This window comes from Tauraco erythrolophus, chromosome 14, assembly GCF_009769465.1.
Source record: "Tauraco erythrolophus isolate bTauEry1 chromosome 14, bTauEry1.pri, whole genome shotgun sequence".
Lineage (NCBI taxonomy): Eukaryota > Metazoa > Chordata > Aves > Musophagiformes > Musophagidae > Tauraco > Tauraco erythrolophus.
In genome coordinates this window covers 17262458-17282016 of record NC_141478.1, presented here as the reverse complement: position 1 = coordinate 17282016, position 19559 = coordinate 17262458, and the positions used below count along the sequence as shown (strand labels likewise).

The 19559-nt window shown below is 38.8% G+C and overlaps 2 protein-coding genes across 6 annotated transcripts in view; one reads left to right on the top strand and one right to left on the bottom strand.

Annotated features, from left to right (window-relative positions):
- The window catches only part of APBA2 (amyloid beta precursor protein binding family A member 2), a 94810-nt gene extending 91717 nt beyond the window's left edge, over positions 1-3093 (top strand). For both annotated transcript variants that reach the window (XM_086620072.1, XM_086620073.1), the window contains 2 exons: positions 1338-1478; positions 2902-3093. In XM_086620072.1, coding sequence (XP_086476198.1) covers positions 1338-1478; positions 2902-2973 — 213 coding nt within the window. In that variant the 3' untranslated portion in view covers positions 2974-3093. The remainder of the gene's footprint in view (positions 1-1337; positions 1479-2901) is intronic.
- Positions 3094-5730: 2637 nt separating this feature from the next.
- Positions 5731-19559, bottom strand: part of ENTREP2 (endosomal transmembrane epsin interactor 2) — a 126896-nt gene continuing 113067 nt past the window's right edge. For 3 of the 4 annotated variants that reach the window (XM_086620457.1, XM_086620460.1, XM_086620459.1), the window contains 5 exons: positions 16483-16558; positions 13147-13737; positions 9001-9075; positions 7977-8305; positions 5731-5916 (listed from right to left, as the gene is read on the bottom strand). In XM_086620457.1, the coding sequence (XP_086476583.1) occupies positions 5731-5916; positions 7977-8305; positions 9001-9075; positions 13147-13737; positions 16483-16558 (1257 nt within the window). Of the gene's footprint in view, positions 5919-7969; positions 8306-9000; positions 9076-13146; positions 13738-16482; positions 16559-19559 lie in introns of all 4 variants that reach the window. The other variant, XM_086620458.1, reaches the window with a different exon arrangement.

The following is a 19559-nucleotide window of genomic DNA, read 5'->3' as shown; positions in this document are numbered from 1 at the left end:
TTAGTCTTTTGAAATCATTTCCCAGCCATTTCTATCCAACATACCCCCTGCACTGTCGGGGAGGGCCCTGTCGCAGCACAGATACTGTTGCTGAGGAGGAAACATTCTTTCAGATTCTCCATTCTGGACAGAGATTTTTCATTCTGCCTGCACACCATGCGTGGCAACCGCAGACTCATGTTAAGTAGCAATGTCTGCTGGGACTGTGCCTAGTGAATGTAATTCTTCTGGTGGAATTATTCCCGTATTGTAGGGGACATGAAAGTCAAAACCCGTGCATAGTTCTCTACTGGTACCTGCAGCTGCCAGTTGAAACAGTGGCCTGACTTGCCTCTTCATCCTAAGCTCCCTATGGCCAGCAGCACTGTAAAACATGGAGAAAAGTAGTGGCTCTGGAGACCAGAGTGCCCTTTTCCAACCTGCAGAGGCACAGGAAACAAGTTGCCATACTTCACTATGCTGAGAACAGCCTGGAAAAAGAAACGGAACTTGCACAGTTCATAGATTCATAGAACAGTTTGGGTGGAAGAGACCTTTAAAGATCATCTAGTCCAATGCCCCTGCCACGGGCATGGCCATCATCCACTACACCAGGTTGCTCAAAGCCTCATCCAACTGGGCCTTGAACACTTCCAGGGATGGGGCAGCCACAACTCTGGGCAACCTGTTCCAGTGCCTCACCACCCTCAGAGTGAAGAATTTCTTCCTTAGACCTTTGAGATAGATCTTTCCTTATATCTTCCTTGTATCTTTGTGGCCCTTTTGACAGATCAGCAGCTTTCAGTACAGAATGTCTGCATGGCGTCATCCTTTCCAGCCTAAACTAGCATTTGTGCACGGTTAAGGATTAAGCTTTATATCAGTTTTTTTCCATGTAAGTGAAAAAATTACTGTTGTAGATTAATTTTTACTGTAGCACTGTTTATATTTCTCATTATTCAGAAAGAATAGTATGGTACTTTGCAGAAAAGAGTCCAGGTGGCACAGTCAGAAATATTTAAAAATCACTTTATTCTCCTATCTTGACTGTACATAAGACTTCTCTCTTCCCCCTAACTCCGCTTTTGTATGGCAGCTACCTGTATCACTGTGTTAGGTATTTGTGTGTTCCCAGCCCATGAGAATGAAAAAAATTGTAATATGCGGAAATTTAAAAAAAAAAAAAAACACAACCTCAACCAAACCAACATTAAAAAACTCACAATATTGCTTAAGACTTTCCACAAGTATTTTCTGGAATCCTTACAGTGTCACCACTCATTATTATGTATTACATCCTAGTAACTGCTACATTAAGGCATTTCTTCACGTTAATAAACTTGGCTTTCTCTTGGCAGATTTGCAGCTTGATGCGAGGTGGAATAGCTGAGAGGGGAGGGGTGAGAGTAGGACATCGCATTATCGAGATCAATGGACAAAGCGTTGTTGCTACTGCTCATGAGAAGATAGTACAAGCATTGTCTAATTCAGTGGGAGAGGTAAGAAAACAATTAAATACTTTATCAAGGAATTAAAACTGTTGAAAGAATATGTTTCAGTTGAAAAGAGTGTCTTAACATAGTTAATTAAAACCACCGCGTTTTAACTTGAAATTGAGCACTAATAACAAACAATTAACAGAACATGTTTTTTAACAATTAGATGCACATTCACTGCATTTTTCCACTTGTTTTCAAGAGTTCCTGGCATGAGTCCAAACCTCAAACCTACTGTTTGAATTACACCAATTGCTCAAGCATGTTTGCTATGAAAATGTTTCTTGGCTTATCACTACAGCATCTGCCATAGAAATGAATCAATATTCAAAGAGCTGAGAGATTCAAATTGATATGTATTTTAATAATTTCATTTCCACTGAACATTTCCAACTTACCTTGGGGATAAGTTAAGACATCTCTCTCCAGTAATTTTAGAGAAATCAACAATGAATGAACAAGATCCTTCAGTTTATCAAAGTCCCTACTGAATTTAGTGGTAGTATCATACGCAACCCTGGCCAGATCTTCCACTAGTTCCTTTGCCAAAGATCAAAGATAACTTGTTTTCCTGTGGAAAACGATATTGGAAAAATAATACAGGGTACATGCATGTTGGCAGGAACAAAGCTGTAGATTTCAGCAGAACCTCTGTGCCTTTATGGTACCTCTTGGCTGCAGAACATCTCACCAAACATATGAGGGCAGTATGAAACTTTTTTCAGCATGAGGAGACCAAGATATCAAAGCAGCGTATGGTGCGGGTCTGTATTATCAGTTCACCTTCCTTCCTCTTGCGTTATCCAACCGGTACGTACAGCTGTCACCACGTTTCTGAGACAGCTCCGATTACCTGACGCCTTTAATCCTGTTAGTCTGTAAAGTCCCTCTGACACTTACCACAGCTCTCCTTGTAGAAAGAACTTAAATGCACTAACCATGAGAGAACCTGTTCCACCAAACTGCTTACTGGCATTTAAATACCAGCTGATAAAGTCCAAGTTTTGTGTTCAGAGGATCGTACTCCCATTAGGTGAAAATATGTATGAACTGGCACTCCCGCAGGGAAGGAAGGTAGAAGAAAAATCCAAGTTCAGTTAATACCAGAACAGCAGAATGACTTTTCAGAGAGGTTTGTGTTGCTTCTTTTTTAAGGGCTGTAATTGGAGTATAACAATAGAAAGTGTTTAGGTGTCTTTTTAAGCTATATGATGTTTCATCCTGCTGTCGTCATTTAAAAAAATAACATACAAAAATGGCAAAGACAGAAAACCAGCTTGTTAGAAGCAGAGAACTTTGAACCATTCACATCTATATAAACTAGGACAACAAATGCACTTACACCACAGGGAGAGGCAGATTGGGCTTTATGGATTATTTTAAACTGGTAACAATTCTGTTAATGTCTGTGTAAATCAATTGACAGATCCATATGAAGACTATGCCAGCTGCCATGTTCAGGCTTCTGACTGGGCAGGAGACACCCCTATACATCTAGCACACGACTCTCTTGCAGCAAAATAACTAAAAGATGCCATCAAAGCTGAAGCCCTCATAGCTGAAGAGAATTTTGTATTTTGTATGAATGAAAGGCCTTGAAGCTGACCTGAGGACTCTGAAACAAGGAACAGACAGGTGTCTCTGCCTTTTCTCTCCTTCCTTTTTATTTCTTTGCCAAAAAGCGATGAGAAGGACGGTCAAGGACAATAATCACTGACAAAAATCTTTGTAAAACATTTAAGTATTTTGCAACATCTTCTAAACTCTTTTCTCATAAAAGTTAAAACATATTTATTTGTAACCTTTATGTGGAGTGATGTATGTATGTCTGTCCTGTTTGATAATGCGGTGAATGTGAATATTTGATGAATGAGACTGCAGGAAATGGCAAAGAGAAGCAATTAGTGAAAGTTATGGCTGCCTCAAGTTTAAAAAAAAAATCCCAGTCCCATAAAGTGGTCCAATACTGATGGTTTTGCATAATTTTAAACTGGTGCCGAATAGATGGTATTTCAGTGAAAAGGAGTGTGTGCAGTTCAAACTTTTAGATTCTAATGTAAAGAAAACCACTGTAGTACTCGGTATTGTTATGACAAGTGTAACTGTTTGGCAAGGTGTGAACATAAACATGTAACAAGTGTTTCATATGCTAAATAAAGAATAATTGCCACAAGATTAAAATCAAAATATTTATTTAGATACATATTTATTTTTAATGCTTGTGATTTTTATGATTTAACAGAGTTATTTCATGGATAACTTATTGCACAGGTTGTGTAACGTATGTGTTGGGCTGGGTTTTTTTTTCTTTTATTTTTGCATATTACCTTTTTGTTTATATTAGCTCAAAATGGGAAAGCCATGCTTACCTGCTTCTGTCTTTTATAAAGCATTCTTATTCCTAAGGCAATGTGTTCTGAATGTAAATTGTTTTGACAAATAACCTAGCACCATCAGCAGTATTAGAATGTGTGTAGATAAAAAACCTAGTAGTAAAGTTGTATTCCTTATGAGATAAATGTTAATTGGTGTAACTTTTTGTCACTTTTTTTTTTTTTTTTTTGGCCAAGGCCTTGAAGAAAATACACTGTGACTTAAGAAGCCTTACCATGCAGTAACTAAAGAGCTTTAGATGACTGTACTTCAAGGAGTAATGTGTTGCATGCAACTGACCTTAGGAAAGAATTAACCGACTATCACCAATAAATCTGAAATAATAAAGGAAGCTTGCTTATTTTGTTTGTTGTGTAAGTTTACATAATCAAAAAATCCAAGTGGAAGATTATTTAATTCTTCATCTAAGTGCAGTTGCAAAGGTCATAGATTATTCTTTTAAAAGGAATTAATCTCTTGAATTAGGAATTTGTGTGTCATTATTATCGTGAGAGTAGATGCTTTCCATTAGCGTACCTGGTTGCCACTGGATGTCACTGTAACTTCACATCGATACAGAAGCGTGCTATAATTAAAATACATTAAAATGGATGATTCTGTAAAACTTAAACTACCCATCTTCAGCTACATTCCTTTGTGACCTTTTCACAGGATGTCTGCCCAGCTCAGAGTGACACAAATGAAACCAGTATATGATTAAACCTCAAATGGAAACCAGTATATGATTAAACCTCAAATGGAAACTTAACGCTACTGACAAGCACTGCTGCAAAAAAATTAAAACCCTGAAACGTCAACCTGTGGTAGGTTCTTTATGAGAACCTTTTGTTTAAGGCCTTTCCAGTTTCCTCTGAGAAAGCCAGGATGAAGCTTGCACTGGAAGACGTTGCTGGCAGACCTGTGTTTATGCTGGTAATCGGAGTCAATGATATTTACTTTTTGATTATTTTTTTTCAAGAGCAATGTTAAATAAATCATAAATGCAGCAGTACTACAGGGACATGTTTTAGTAATACAATTGTCAAAACTACTAATTGGAGTAACAGTTCTTTTGAAAAAACGTGCAAGGCTCTGCTAGATAAAAATTCATCTAACTTCCTCTCAGATGGTGTTTGTAAAAAAAGTTTGTGAAATCTGCTTTCTGGAAACGCAGAATTTCAGAGTGTTCTTCCCTAATGCATCTTTTGGTCACAACTCACAGAGTACTTAAACGTCAGTTTTCAATGCTACACCATGAATAAACTCACGAGCATTCGGAACAAAGCAAAAATAAACCACGCTGCAGCCGTTACTGTCAGTTAAACGGCAACATCTGGGGGGGCGGCTGTTTTCATAGGACAGACCAGTTAGCCTGGCATGAAAGACATTGGAAAAATGGACTAGAAGCAGTACTGTATGCGTGTATGAATCACCTTTACATTGCTATCCAAATCAGTTGTTGAAAAAGCAAAGTCCAGAAATACTTTTTATTAAAACACTTATCATAGTTAAAACACTTTGAGGTACATTAAATAAATACAACTTTTAAGTTGTACAGCCAGACCCTGGCGGTTTTGCAATGGTTTTCAAGAAATGCTCGGCAGCATCAGCAGCATTTCTATAAAAGTACAGTGAAATAAATGCATTTCTGGTTGGGAAAACATTTGTTATGACTCTACTAATAAATCAGTTAAAATTTTGCAAAAAATCAGGGCTGAAATTGACATTCAGAAAAACAGCTGTTCTCCTCCTGCTGTTAGAAAAAAGTGGAATTCCAAAGGAAGACACTTTTTCCTTTTTAAGTCATCGACTACTTGTATTTCTCCCAGTCCTGGTTTCTTCCTTAATTCTCTTTGCTGGAATCACGTACCTGCGAATATTATCAAAGGATGGTCTCCCGGCAAACTCCAATTAAACTGTGAGGCCTGTCCCGCTCTAAACTGCGAGTGAGATGGGACCTACGTAAGAAGGCAACTGGAGAGCTCAGAGCACCACAGCTCTGAAGATGAAGATCTTCTTGAAGTCGCTTTCTAGAGGTATTCACATTCTGCTGGGAACTTGTAATCACCTGTTTAAAAGGGCAGGGATGGAGAAGGAAAAACAGGGAAAATGGGGTAAGAAATGCTTTCATGTAAAAGGTTCAGTCCCTGAATATTATTTCATTTAAGTGATCTAATGCTGGAACTCTCCCAGAGGAGATGGGCGTTTATGCGGCCATCCAGAGACGCCCCCGCTTCCCGTGTTCTTACAGGGAGGCACAGTCAGGCTTGGAAGGCATCAGGCCTCGGATCTGTTCCGTAGGCTTGACTCCACGAAGGCGCAAACAAGTATTTGTTTCTCTCTACACGAATGAAAAGGAAACCTGTGGAAAAGCTGGCAGCTCTGCCTTATCTTTAACAAATCTAAGTCTGGAGCGGATTAAACTCATCTGTTTCTTTTAGGAGAAAGAGATGCTTCACTAGCTCTGCTGAGGGTGGAAGAGAAGTAAAACACTGTAAGCCTGGTAAACATTTTGGTGTTAACAGAACCGTCGAGCTACTTCCAAATCTGAATTATACAACTATTTTACCAAAAATTCTGAGACTTCTTAAGTACATTGCTGGGATACCCTGGACTTTCACTAATTAATAATGGGGTTTGTCTGTAAAAAATAACTACTAAAATTATTTCTTTAATGTGAAAAAAACTTATGTCTCCTAGGATCTAAGAAATTGACACATGATAAAAATTGGGCCATTGGTTTCTGGTTTTATGATCTACATAAACCCTCAAATTTTTTTATACTGTTTTGTTTTGTGAAAAACTATGCTTTTTTCATTTGAAGAAAACTGTTTTCAGCTTTCTAACCTGGAGTATTTAATGACCTATAAATTTTGGAAAGCAGCAAAAGCGTTAAAATTTAATTCCATACTGACACTCTTAGGTATGTCATGATAGGACTGCTTTTCACCCGTGTGACTACAGACGTAACTGATACGGTGCTGCTTCCTTGTTCTACCTCATAGGCAGCAAAAACAATCTTGCAGCCCCTTTACTGAGTGCTGTATGTTTCCTGCTACACATCAAACTCTCTCACATGCTTAACTCTCACATAAGTGTTTTTACATCCCATTTTAACACTTACCCAGTTTCCCTCATTTATAGGAAACAGTCCCCAAACGTGTATCCTAAATTGTCTGTCCAGCTCCATGGAAACCCTACAGACAACCTGACTGTGGCTAGGCAGTGCTAAGAGCATTCTGCTTTTCAAACCCGACAACATAAACGGAACTTCATTTCTATAGCTGTCATTCAGGTAACAACACTAGCAAGAGGTGATTCATCACCTTTCTTCCTGCAAAAAAGATGTATTATTAAACATGCATTAGATAATAAAAGTTTCTGCCACTACTAATTCCCTTGTTTTATAGGATTCCTTCCAAGCCTCGCGTCTGTTTTATTCTCACTCAAGGTGAGAAGATGCATTATTTCTTCATTTGGAAAAGCACAATTTCTCAATTCTTTTTGTTAAAAATAGCTGTGCTGGTTTTGGCTGGGAGTATGAGTCTATGTTTTGGATTTGTGCTGAACTGAACATCCCAAGGCTGTTCATATCAGCTGCTATGAAGAAAATTAACTCTATCCCAGCCAAAACCAGGACAATAGCAAGGGTCATTCTCATTCTTCTGGCCAGGAGTAAGGGTAACCACACTGTTCTGTTTTGGCAGATTGTGGCCCTGCTTGTGTATCTACCCATTCTTTCCACCTAGTAGCTTATGCCTGAAAAATCAACAGATCCAAGTCAGTTCTGTGTGTCTCTGTTTGTAAATACAAATTCACATATGGAACAGTCACAAGTGCAGAAAGACACTGGAAATGAGAAAGGATGGTTATCGATGTGTAAATCAGTTCCCTATAGATCTCCTTGGATATTAAAGGGTCCAGCTGAAGAATTTTAAATGCATTTATGAGCGTTTCAATGTAAAATGCATTGCTGCCCAATAAATACTAATTATTTCTCGCTAAAGCTGCACCACTATAAAAGAACTTTTATAGGAATTGTCTGAAGTACTTAAAACTGTAAAAACATTTAAATAAAGTTCTATGTCTATCATGGTGGAACAAATCTTTAGAACATAAATGGCCTACCTGGTCTATAATATTGGCACTGAAGATGGCTTCTTCCATATGTCTCTCATCGGATTTTATCACGGATCGTATGCTGTTCACTACGTGACGTACTTCTGGAGGGAGATTACAGTTTGAATGTTCCAAAAATTTCGCCACTAAAATTTTTGTGTCTTTATAGGCCTTAAGGTCCACTAGAGAATGTGGTCGCTCTTTTGAGACTGTGTGCAAAGCCTTTGGCTTTAGATGTAGACCAATTTTCCTTGTATCCCTCTGTTTTCCAGTTGGTGGGAAACTGCTCAAAGAATGCTGACAAGCAGAGGCAGCCATATGAGAACCAGAATCAGGAACTAAAAAAGGGGGGGAAGAATATCTTTAAAGTAATAGTTAAAAAAAAGGAAAAAAAAAAAAAACAACAGAAAAAGAAAAAAGCAAAACAAATATTGTCACAGAAGTTTTTACTTTGTCATCAAACGTCTGTTTTGTCTGAAGACTAACAAAAACATGCAAAATGGGTAATTTTAACCAGGGGTCAAGAGTAAGACTCTTTCCCATGACCAAGGACTGCATTTAGGATGAGTGGTGGGTAATTAAAGTACTTCATAAATCACAGACATTTTTGTTACCTCTGCTTTCAGGGACTCCCGTTGATGTTAATGGTAAGGGGAAACACCACCTGCTCAGTGTTACACATGTAACTTGCAATGGTTTAGGCCCAGCCCTACCCCCTTCCCCCCAGCTGTAAGGATAAAGTTCCCCTTATTTTTAGGCCTCAAATATTGTAAGCAGTGAATAATACAAGAGAGATTAGTAAGAAATACAGAGAAAGCAAAAATGCTAAACAGAATAGAGGACTTATCTGCAGCATTTATTGTCACTCAAAGGCTAGTCCCATCAGCATTGTACATCATATATGTGTGCTGTTAGTAAGTGACTTTTCTGCCCCAGATTTTCTACAGTTTGTTTCTCTATCAGAAGCTTTTAACTCTTTTTAAAACAAAAGAAGGAAACCGATACGATCCTGCTTCAGAAAACTGATCCTCACCTGTTTCTAATGTAGCTGGAGATAGTCCTGCCTCTTGACGCCGGCTACATAGAGGAGTCCAGGCACAATTATCACCTTTAACCAAAGAGAGAGAGACAGAAAGAGCACAATCAACCCCTGCTACCCTCTGCCTAAAGCAAGGAAAAATACATTGGAATCTTTTATTACCTCCTTTACAGAATTAAACTACTCAGAAGAAACACTACTTTCAAGATGTCCATTCATAAAGAGAAGCTCCTACACACAGAAATGTCCTAAATAAATACAATTAGAAAGACATAGTTCCTGCTTGAGGTTTCCTCTCTGTTACACAGCTACCAAATCCTAAATATTTCGGGCCTAAGCCCTGAAGCTACAGAAGGCTCCCTGCTAGGGGCAGATCTCAGACTTTCCTGTATTTCCTTGGCAGACAGAGTTTATCTTAGAAATGGGAAAAAATAGAAAGCTGAATCCCTCTGATTTCTACAAAACCAGCTTTTGGTCAATATTTCTATCTTTTTTTTTAATAGATCTCATTCTTTGCAGCACAAATGCTATCCACCGCTGATTAAATTAATGAGTAGGTGACTGCTGTGGTTACTGATGATCCGATCGATAACAAGTGGTTACAGAGCATCTACAAACAGTTCTGGAAGTAGTTCCCTTCTAATGACAGAGTTTCCGGGATGCTAGCACAAGGATCAATGATAATGAGATCACATTATGGTAATTGCCAGTGCTTCATTTCAAGCTTGTGACAGTCAAGATGGAATAAACCCTCACATGTTATGCTCAGGCTGTTTACATCTATTTCCAGGACTGAAAACTGTTTTGAACTTCTAGATAGATTAGAAGAGGTTGTCTTCCATATCTTCAGGGAAAGTTTATAATGAAAAGCTGGTATAATCCTCTCTAGGAGAGTGAATAATTAAATGAAGGAAAACAAACATAAGATGCTACAAACATAGAAAATCTGTAAGAAATTAAGAGACAGCTTCGATTCTGTCTTTAATTTGCCTTATTATGCTGAAGTACTGCAACACATGAATCACAGCACGCTTATTAAGAGGAGATACTTCAGAGGTTTGTCTTCCCATCCATTGTTATACTGCTTAATGTACTTGTAGCACAGTCAAAACTACACCACTAGACATTATCCTGAATTATCTGCGTCACGGACACTACAGTAATCACTCAGGCACTTAAGTGATAGAGCCACAAAGTCTCTCAGATTTGTTTATAAATTAAATTTGTTGTAGCAAACATCAGTGCTAGAAGCTGATTTTGTCCTCCCCTTTGCTATGATAAACTTTACAGGGAAAAGACAGAAAAAATGTGCAAACTACTCATTTATAAGTTGTTTTTTTTAAGAGGGAACTATTTCTTACAGAGATTATATGTGAACCCACCATACTTACATTGTACAGGGACTATGAAAGCACCTGTTAAACTAAACTTTCATCTGTAATTTCTCTACCAGGAACAATAGCTATTGCAAAACAAACAAGCTCTCTTTCAGCATTAAAGAATTAATGGGAGAATTACTGACTACACATATCATAAAGATTCCATCATGTCAAGATGTGCTTGAAGCACATGAATTGTGTTTTATTGACCTAGAAGCCCAGAGTTTTATGCCAGCATTAAAATTACCAGATTACTAGTTTATTAGATCTCATTGCTGTTGTGTCACTACACTGTTGCACATGTGCAACATCCCTGTGTCAAATAATTTATGTTCCAAACCACGTGCAGTGCAATCTCAGTAACATTCAAGACCCATTTAACAAAACTCTACACGGTACATTTCAAGGTTGCACTTTTAAATCTATTCACATTGACTTGTATAGGGAGGTTAATCAGAAGATAAATTATTAATTTTTCTTGAAGTAGAAAGACCAGGTTCTACGACAAAACCAAACCCCACTTACCAATCTGACCACTGTATTTTCCCATTTTGTGAACATGCCTGAAGCTCCCTAACCCTCAGTTCTCCAAAATCCACAGTATGTCTCTTACACGAGTTATTAGTATTAACACCACACAGTTACAACTCTGTCTTGCGTATGGTCAGTCTATTCGACCAGATGTTCTACTCTGGGACAATTTTAAAAAATAAGTGTATGTTACTGAAAAAAAACACTATACACTTTTTCTTCTAGGTTGGTTAATTGATGGAGCTCAGTCAGTTCCCTTTATCTTTGCCTATTGCTAAACTCTGTGGGTGTATTCTAAAATTCTGCAGCAGATACCAACAGCCAGTCATGACAAATGTAGATCAAATGCCTTTTTAAAGTTACAAAGACGATAAAGAACTTGAGCTGCGTGTCACAGCTTAGGAAAAAATAAGCTTTGGGGCTGCTACAAACAGCCGGTACATGTTATTAGAATTGCGCTGCTTCTAACCTATGTATGATTTCCAAATAAAGTTCCACAAAAAGTCGAGGAAGTGGAAGTGATGTGAAGTTGTGAAAACCTTCACAGAGTAAAATTTTGGAAACTGCAGTTTGCCAAACGTACAAATGAAAGAAATAGGCACATCTAGACTCAACTGCTTCTCTTAAAAATTTCATTTTAAAGAGCATTCTGTAGGCAGGAAAAGAACAGCAAAGTAGGTTAACACACACATTCCCTCTGAGTTACTACTTCTCTCGCGCCCTCCTCTGCTGTGTGTATATCAGTATCTCTAGAACCATTTCTGCTCCTTCATTACAATCTTTGCTAGGCCCAGTTACATCTCAGTAATCTTCAACTCTAGTCCCTCAACTCATGTAGGGCTAAGAACTTGAAAATTAGTCAAAATAACTCCCATAATGCCACTTCTCCAGAAAAGATGATGGACATGTTAAAAAACGAAGGCAGAGCATCTGTTCTACTAGGTGTGCCAGCCGTCAGCTAGAACACGTAGATACGGCTGCCTACAGTAATCTCTCTCTCCAACAGTACTCAGAGCAGCAGAGTACTGAAAACTTGCAGAGTGTGATCCAGAAGAGGAAGGGCTGTTGTTCTTGTCTTTGGCACAGCAGAAAGGAGTCAGACATTCCTACTTATTGTGTGCACGTGTATCCTAGCAGAATAAATTTCATAAAATAAATGCAGACTTCTAGATCAAAGGATGCTGAGGCTAGATTTCTACAGGTAAGTATGAGGTCTCTGAAATTCATAGAAACAGAATAATGACACAAAGAGTGTAATAGAACCAACACGTCATCTTCCTAGATGAAACCAGTTATTTCAGCATTTTGTCTGCTTTTGTTTGAGCTAGTCACATGATTTTTCCTCTAGATCCCTTAGAAAAGCCAGTGAACACATCTGTAACAGCACAATCTATGACATCTTACAAAGCTTCTAATCTTTACTTTCAAACCACTTCTCCAGGTTATCCCTTTGAATCCCTCTAAACAGCTTACATCCTTTTGTAAAACCTGCACTTTTCAAAGGCTTTAGTCAGTTCTACATTCCAGCTATTATCTGATCAAGCTGTTCTCTACTAAATCAAACATTTCTTTTCCATTAACAAGAAGTTTTCTATGAAGATGGACCGTTCAGCTAACAATGCCTTCTCTCTTCTTCCCTATTTGTCTGCAAGGAGATTCATAGCAGAAGACACTTATCCATGATGGTCAAAAGCTTTCCTTTTCATTTATTGTTGTCATGTGCCTCATCTTTCATGTCTTTGTCCTTTAAAACTTTTCACTCTACAGTGCTACTTGCCACTACAGGGGCACACTGACTGCCTCTGACAGGCACCAATACTGTCAATGTCAGTGTCACCTTCAGGAAACAACCACCTGCTGTATTACAAGCATGACAGCTCCGTTAATCATCTCCTGAATAGACCCCAGCTACCATTCAACTTCTTAGTTCAGCTTCTCAATAGAATAGGAATAGAGAGGAGGCAGCAGCTACCCAAGAGATGGTCTTCTGAGCAGTGCAGAAAAGCTGGTACAATTTAGGAAAGCCAAAATTGATTTCACTCTGTCACTTTTCCCATTTCCATTCTTAAAAATTTTCAAATTGAGAAAACATGCATGGAACTAAAGCCTTCACACCTAAGTCAACCCCCATTGGAACGTTTCGTATAATATCCAGCAGCACCAACTGCTGCACAGATCACATACCACTCGTTTGTTCCATGCTCCATCAGCCCCGTGGTACTACACCTACCTTCTGTGCGAGACGAGCATGACACAGGGTCACTAGTTGATCGGACTATATTTGAAATTCGGTACTTTGTAACGTGAGGTTGCCGGACAGTGCTCTCGTGGCCGCTCATGTGGGATGAAGTATTTGCAGGCCCAAAGCAGAGGGAGGTCTGGGAAGGGACAGGAGGCTGGCTAAAGTCCGTACAGGAGATTTTCTCTTGCTCCAAAGGCGGCGTGGCATTGCTCTCTTCAGCAGAACTCTGCAGTTCTCTTTCCGAGGGGCTGAAATCTGCTGAGGAACAGTCCAACGACCTGTTGTGGGCACAATTTTTTTCTTGTCCTTGAGACCTGTCTGTAGAGGCTCGGCTGTGGGAACCGTCATCCTCATCAGGAAAACCCTCTGAGCGAGTTCTGTGGAACCTGCAGCAGGTGCTGTGATCAAAAGTGCTGCAGCTCTGGTCTGTAGCTGCTTTGGGGGTTGTAGAGTAGGGAGAAAGATCTGCAGAACGGAGAGATCCTTGAACTTCCAGCGAACAAAGATCTTCAGAGGAGTAGCTATGGTCTGGGATATCAACAGCCTCAGAGACCATTAAAGAGGTGCTCTCAACAGAAACTGCAAAATGAGATTCAGAGAAAAATAAAGACTTCTTGCCCCTCTCCCATTCCCATTCCCTGGCCCTATTTTCAATATACTGATTTAAATTTAGTAATTGACAAGTACATCAATAATTACTTAAAAGCTTTCAGATAAAAGAATGCCAAAGCAAAAAAGACTGAAGTCATTTACTTGTTTCTAGTGTTTTTCAGCAAAGACAATTTGTGCTGTCCTCGAGTATTTTCTTCAACTAATAAGCATGCTTGAGCACTGATACCAAAGTATTATCTGTAACTACTTTTGGATAGGAACAGTGCTTTCACTACTGGTTTCTCTGGCAAACAGTGAGAGATTGCCTGCAGTAGAAAAAGTAAAACTTTACGCAAATGCTGTAAAAACATGGCTCTGATCACTTTTAAACCTATTGCTACCATCAGTATTAGCTTTGCACCTAACACTTTCTATGAAGCCTAAGTTCTTTACAAATGAGAATTCACCATCATATAACATCTCTGGCAAAAAAATACGTGACACACACTTCAGGTAGAAGCTAAACATTGTATGCAAGGTCACCTCATCTTTGAAGCCCTTTGTCTTAAAAATTGAGATTGTTATCACTTCCTCTGTCATGTCTACAAAGATACGTTATGTATGAAAATAAGTATTTGGCACTGCGTTATTCCCAAAGTCATGACAAAAATAAAGAAAATACAACTAGATACTACAGTCTCCAGGCTCTAATAATATAGACCACACTTCTCCCATATCGAACTGGAACTCCTTAAAGTCCTACATCTAAACTAAAAATATTTACGAAATAGAAATCACGTAATTCTATTCAGCTCAGCAGCCTTTGATGTCCTTTTCTGCATAACAGCTGTTGTGAACCATATTGATGAGACAAATGTGTTTTAACTGTTTTGTTCAGGAACAGAAAAATAGGATCTTTTAGTGAATTACAGAACTTTTAAGTGCTCCCATGTTTTGGGGTCTAAGAAGTCGAAAGTATAGGGAAATGACAGTATAGGGAAATTAACTACAAAAATGAAAATCAAATATTCATGAGGTTGGATTTCATGAAGGACATTTTCTTCTTACATAAAATGAATCACAACAACTATTTTCTTTTGGAGCTTCCAGGAAATAAATTTGTAACACTTACAAGGCAATCATAACATTGCCAAAAAGGACCTAATAATCAATAATGGAAATACATCTATACATCTACATTATGCTAAAAATGCACAATATGCACCGCTTATTATATGTCAGGTGCAAAGCTGCAGTGGTTTACGGGACCATTTATATTTGTGATGAGTCCCCAGACATTTTTTACCTAGTTAGATTCTTTGTAACATATTCCCTTAACTTAAGCTCTGAAAGATCTAGAAAGTTTGTATGGGTAAATGAAAGCATCCAGTCTGTGTCTTGTCTTCAGAGCACAGATCTTCACTGTCTAAACTCTCTGATTTGATTTGATAACTAGAGTGTGGTTATTTGTATCAAATGCTACCTGGACTCAAGGGCCTTAAAACTGCATTTACAGCTTCTTACTACTCTACTCTTCCACTGGCATGATGTTTCTGGTACTACAGATAGCAGAAGGGGCCTGAAGCAGATGAGAAACAATCACTGCTCAAAAGACAAGGAATGGTGACACCCGACTGATTTTACCTTCCTAGTTCCCTTTCATATGTGCACAGCACAATATGTAATGTCAAAACCCTGTCTTGAGAGCTGGTCCATTCCTTCCCAATAGTCAAAACTCTAGCACTGGCCTGAAAATTTAGAATACGTGGAAGTGAAGTCTAAATGTACTTGTGAACTTCAGGAGCTAGCTCTGTAGACACAGTCCATCTTAACAGCAGCACTTAAAAACTAGTCACCTTCAGTTGTCACACTCTGTTCCAATTGCCAAACATGAGAGGTTCTTTTAAAAAAAATACTCATATTTAGCAGTAGTTAAAGGTGGCTCTGGAAAGTGAAATCCTACTTTACAGAACTGATACTCTGTATGTGTTGGAACAGAAGCTCCTCGCTAATCTGAGAGGCTGTCAGCCCCATTCTGGACACTAGGCAAGAGGACCATGTGTTTCTTGGACCATTCTGCTCATAAGTGTCCTAACTGAGAACATCTGCCAGTCTATTCAGTAATACAATATGAATATGATGTGGAAAGAGTATTTACTGGAAGTTTATTACTAAAATCATTGTTTCATACGAACTGCTCAACATCTTCTGATCCACTGAGGCTGTAATGTTTAAAAAGCCCTCCATATCAACCAGCACGGTAAAGAGGTCTATTCTAGCAACTTTTAAACTTTAAACAAACAGTCTCTGTCCTGCTACTCATCTACTTGCATTCACGACATCTACACTTGAGGCAGCAAGCTTCCTATTCAGGCTTCTAGAAGACATGCAGGAAACGACTATATGGAGAAGGCATGTGGACTATCAGGAAGGCACGCATGGTTGCTGACAACAAGAAACAAACTACCAGTTATGTGCATGACACTTCAAAGAGAAATGGCAGTTGCCATATCTCCTCAAAGGGTTTTACAGAGCATGCCTTGTTGAGCAAAACTCTCCTCTGCATCTCCAGTCACATTTCCATTTCCTCCGCATTTCCAGCCACACCAGTTTATGACTGTGAAAAGGTTCTTCTTGCCATGAAGAATCTGAAAGCAAATCCTTCTTTCTCCACTGGGAAGGGCAGAAGAGAAGGAATCTTTCTCAAGCAGACAAACACAACGCTATGATCACCTTGTGTGCTGAAGTCCAGGGTCGTGTTCCTCTCAGCCAAGCTTGATTCGGACACTTGCTGATCAGTACCAGCGACCTAAATCAAAACCGTTGAATGAAACAGCACATCAATCTGCGATCTACCAAAACCAAGTAGAGTGCTGATGATCTTAAGAACACACCTGACAAGGTGAAATAACTACCCTATAAGCTGCTACTCAGATTGAAAGCTATTTAAAGATACAGGATTTAACAACGTCTTTGGCAGGAACCAATGCAGGGCAAAGGAACATGCTTAATGCAATTTTTCACTTTTCCAGAACCTATAAGCTAAATTCATCTTGAATTCACAGGCAGCTAGGGCTGCAGGCCCACATTACAAAACTTCATGTCTGCAATGCTTAAAACTAGTGATTTTATTACAAGCAATCTCTTTTTCTACAGTCTGCATCTTTCCATATTATGCTTTTTTCCCCCCACGTTATATCACACCCAAATAGGATAGAGAACAACAGAAACCATGAAAACAAGCACAAAAGCTTTGGTTATTTGCTGAGATGTGAACACCTAATGTATTTTTAAGCCTTGCAACATTATTGCCACCCAAGGTGGCCAATGCAGGGTGCTCTCCAGCCTATCAGAGATTGCTGAAAGGAGATAATACTAGGATGCAACTTTTTTCTAAAGAGCTGGTTCTAAGTGGGTAACTTCACTTCACTTCCAAGAATCATGTGAACAAAATATAGAATCAGTCTTGCTTGGAAAGACTTGATCCATAAACACCTGAAATTTAGGAATTTTTCTTTCTACTGATTTAATAAGACTTTGGATTGGACTTTGTTGCCAATCTCATTAAATTTTTGGCAGTTCTTTGGGATTATGATTATTTAAAAACTGGTTCCAATAAATGGCTGGTAACAATAAATGAGAGAAGTATAAACAGAAAAGTCGAAGGGAATGAGACTGATACTATCTTTAGCAGAAAGCATCATATCTGCTTCTCTTTGTAGGGCCACAACTAACTAGTAAAAGCTTATTATGGTTGGTGACAGAGTCTAGAAATAACCATCAGTCACCTCTGTGAAAACCTTTTTGTCAAGAGCTTAAATCGTATCCGGCCTTCTAAAACATTGAATGTGACACTATTACTCTGAAGCTATTAAGGAAAGAGCTTCCAGTGCACAAGCTACTGTAGATTAATGCACTACATATATACACACAACTTACTGTGCTCACTAATTTGTTTTTCTTTTTCTATCTATCTATCCCTAGCTTACCATGATCAAGTGATCAGGAAACCTTTTCTGATACAAATTCAGTTTTTGAAAGTGATTTTAAGTCTAAAGGCTAATGAATACAAATCTAAACAAAGAACAGTACCAGAAATATTTTAATTCAACTAGAGATGGATAGAGGACTGAGAACCAAAGGTGAAATCACTCATATTTTTAAACAATTTGCTTGGAAGTTTCTGTAAGGATCTTTATTGAAGCAGAACATTGCATCTGTGGTAAAAAAAAAAAATAAATAGTGGCATCACTCAAAATCGCAGACCATTCCTGGGAACTAACTGCAGAACTGCTGGGAACTAAGTGGAAAAGCAAGAAGTGTTCTCAAATGCTCTTTGTTGCTGGAGAAAATTAAATCAGACTAGCCACATTTTGGAAGAAATATTATAATGTTTTAAGGGTGTTTGTTTCTTTTTAAAAATCGAAGAGTTCTTTTTAAATCTAGGTAGTTTCATAAATTCTTTATCATTGATAGGAAAACATCTGCTGAATATTTGTGCTGAAACATTTATTGACTTTCAACATTCTCCCAGTCACTCGGCAGCTCTAGCGACATTGTGTCATGGTTTAACCCAGCCGACCACTAAACATCACGCAGCTGCTCACATCCTCCCCCACCTCTGAGGGATGGGGAAGAGAACTGAAGGGGAAAACGGAAGACTTTTGGGTTCGTATAAGAACAATTTAATAAGTGAAATAAAATAACATTAAAAGTAATAATGATAACAATATACGACAATATATAAAAGTGATAATAATATATACAAATGAGTGATGCACAGTGTAATTTCTCACCACCCACTGACCAACGCCCAGCCTGGCCCTGGCTGGTGATCCCAAAGAAGAGAGATCCCAAAACTGCAATCCCAGAAAAGAGAGTGCCCCAATGAGAGATCTGAAGAGAGAGCAAGCAAAAGAGCGTGTGCTTCCCAGCCAACCCTCATCTATATACTGGGCGTGACATTGCATGATATGGAATGTTCCATTGGCCAATTTAGCCCTTAATCCTAAATCTAAACTCAAACCCTAAATTAGGAGTTGTGAGTCCTTTGCTCCAGCTCCTTGCGTACCTGCACACTGGCAAAACACAGAAAGTTGAAAAGTCCTTGCTGTCTTAGCAACAACTATAAACACCAGTGTGTTATCAACATTCTTCTCATACCAAATTCCATGCTAAATCCAAAACACAGCACTATTCTAGCTGAAACCAGGACACATTGTCTAGTACCTGTAAAACGGCCCTAGTACCTATAAAGCGAGTTACATGCAAGCCTGAGGTTTTGGCAAACCAGTACTACTGAAAAAGAACCATTTGTAGGTTTGATTTGCAATGAGATTTTGTATCAGTCTTTCTCATCCTTTGGAATTTAGATGAACATAAAAGTTCAGCCACCACACATCACATCCAATTGGCCAATGGAGTATTCCATATCATGCAACCTCATGCCTGGTATATAGATGAGGGTTGGCCAGGAAGTTGGGAATTCTCTTCTGTGGGACTCTGTGTCTCTTGGAGTTCTGTCTCTCACTCTGTTTTTGGGCCTCTCACTCATCTGGGATTGCAGTGTCGGGACTTATCCATTTCAGGATCGCTTGCCAGGATGGGACAGGTGTTGGTCACCCAGTGGTGGGGAATTATTAAATTGTTCTTATATCAACCTACGAGTCTCCTTCCCTCTTCCCTTTTAATTCTCTTCCCCATTACCTGGGGTGCGGAGGGTGAGCAAGTGGCTGCATGGAGTTTAGCTGCCAGCCAGGTTAAACCATGATACCATATTTTGCAAAACATAAGCCATTTAAACTTATCTG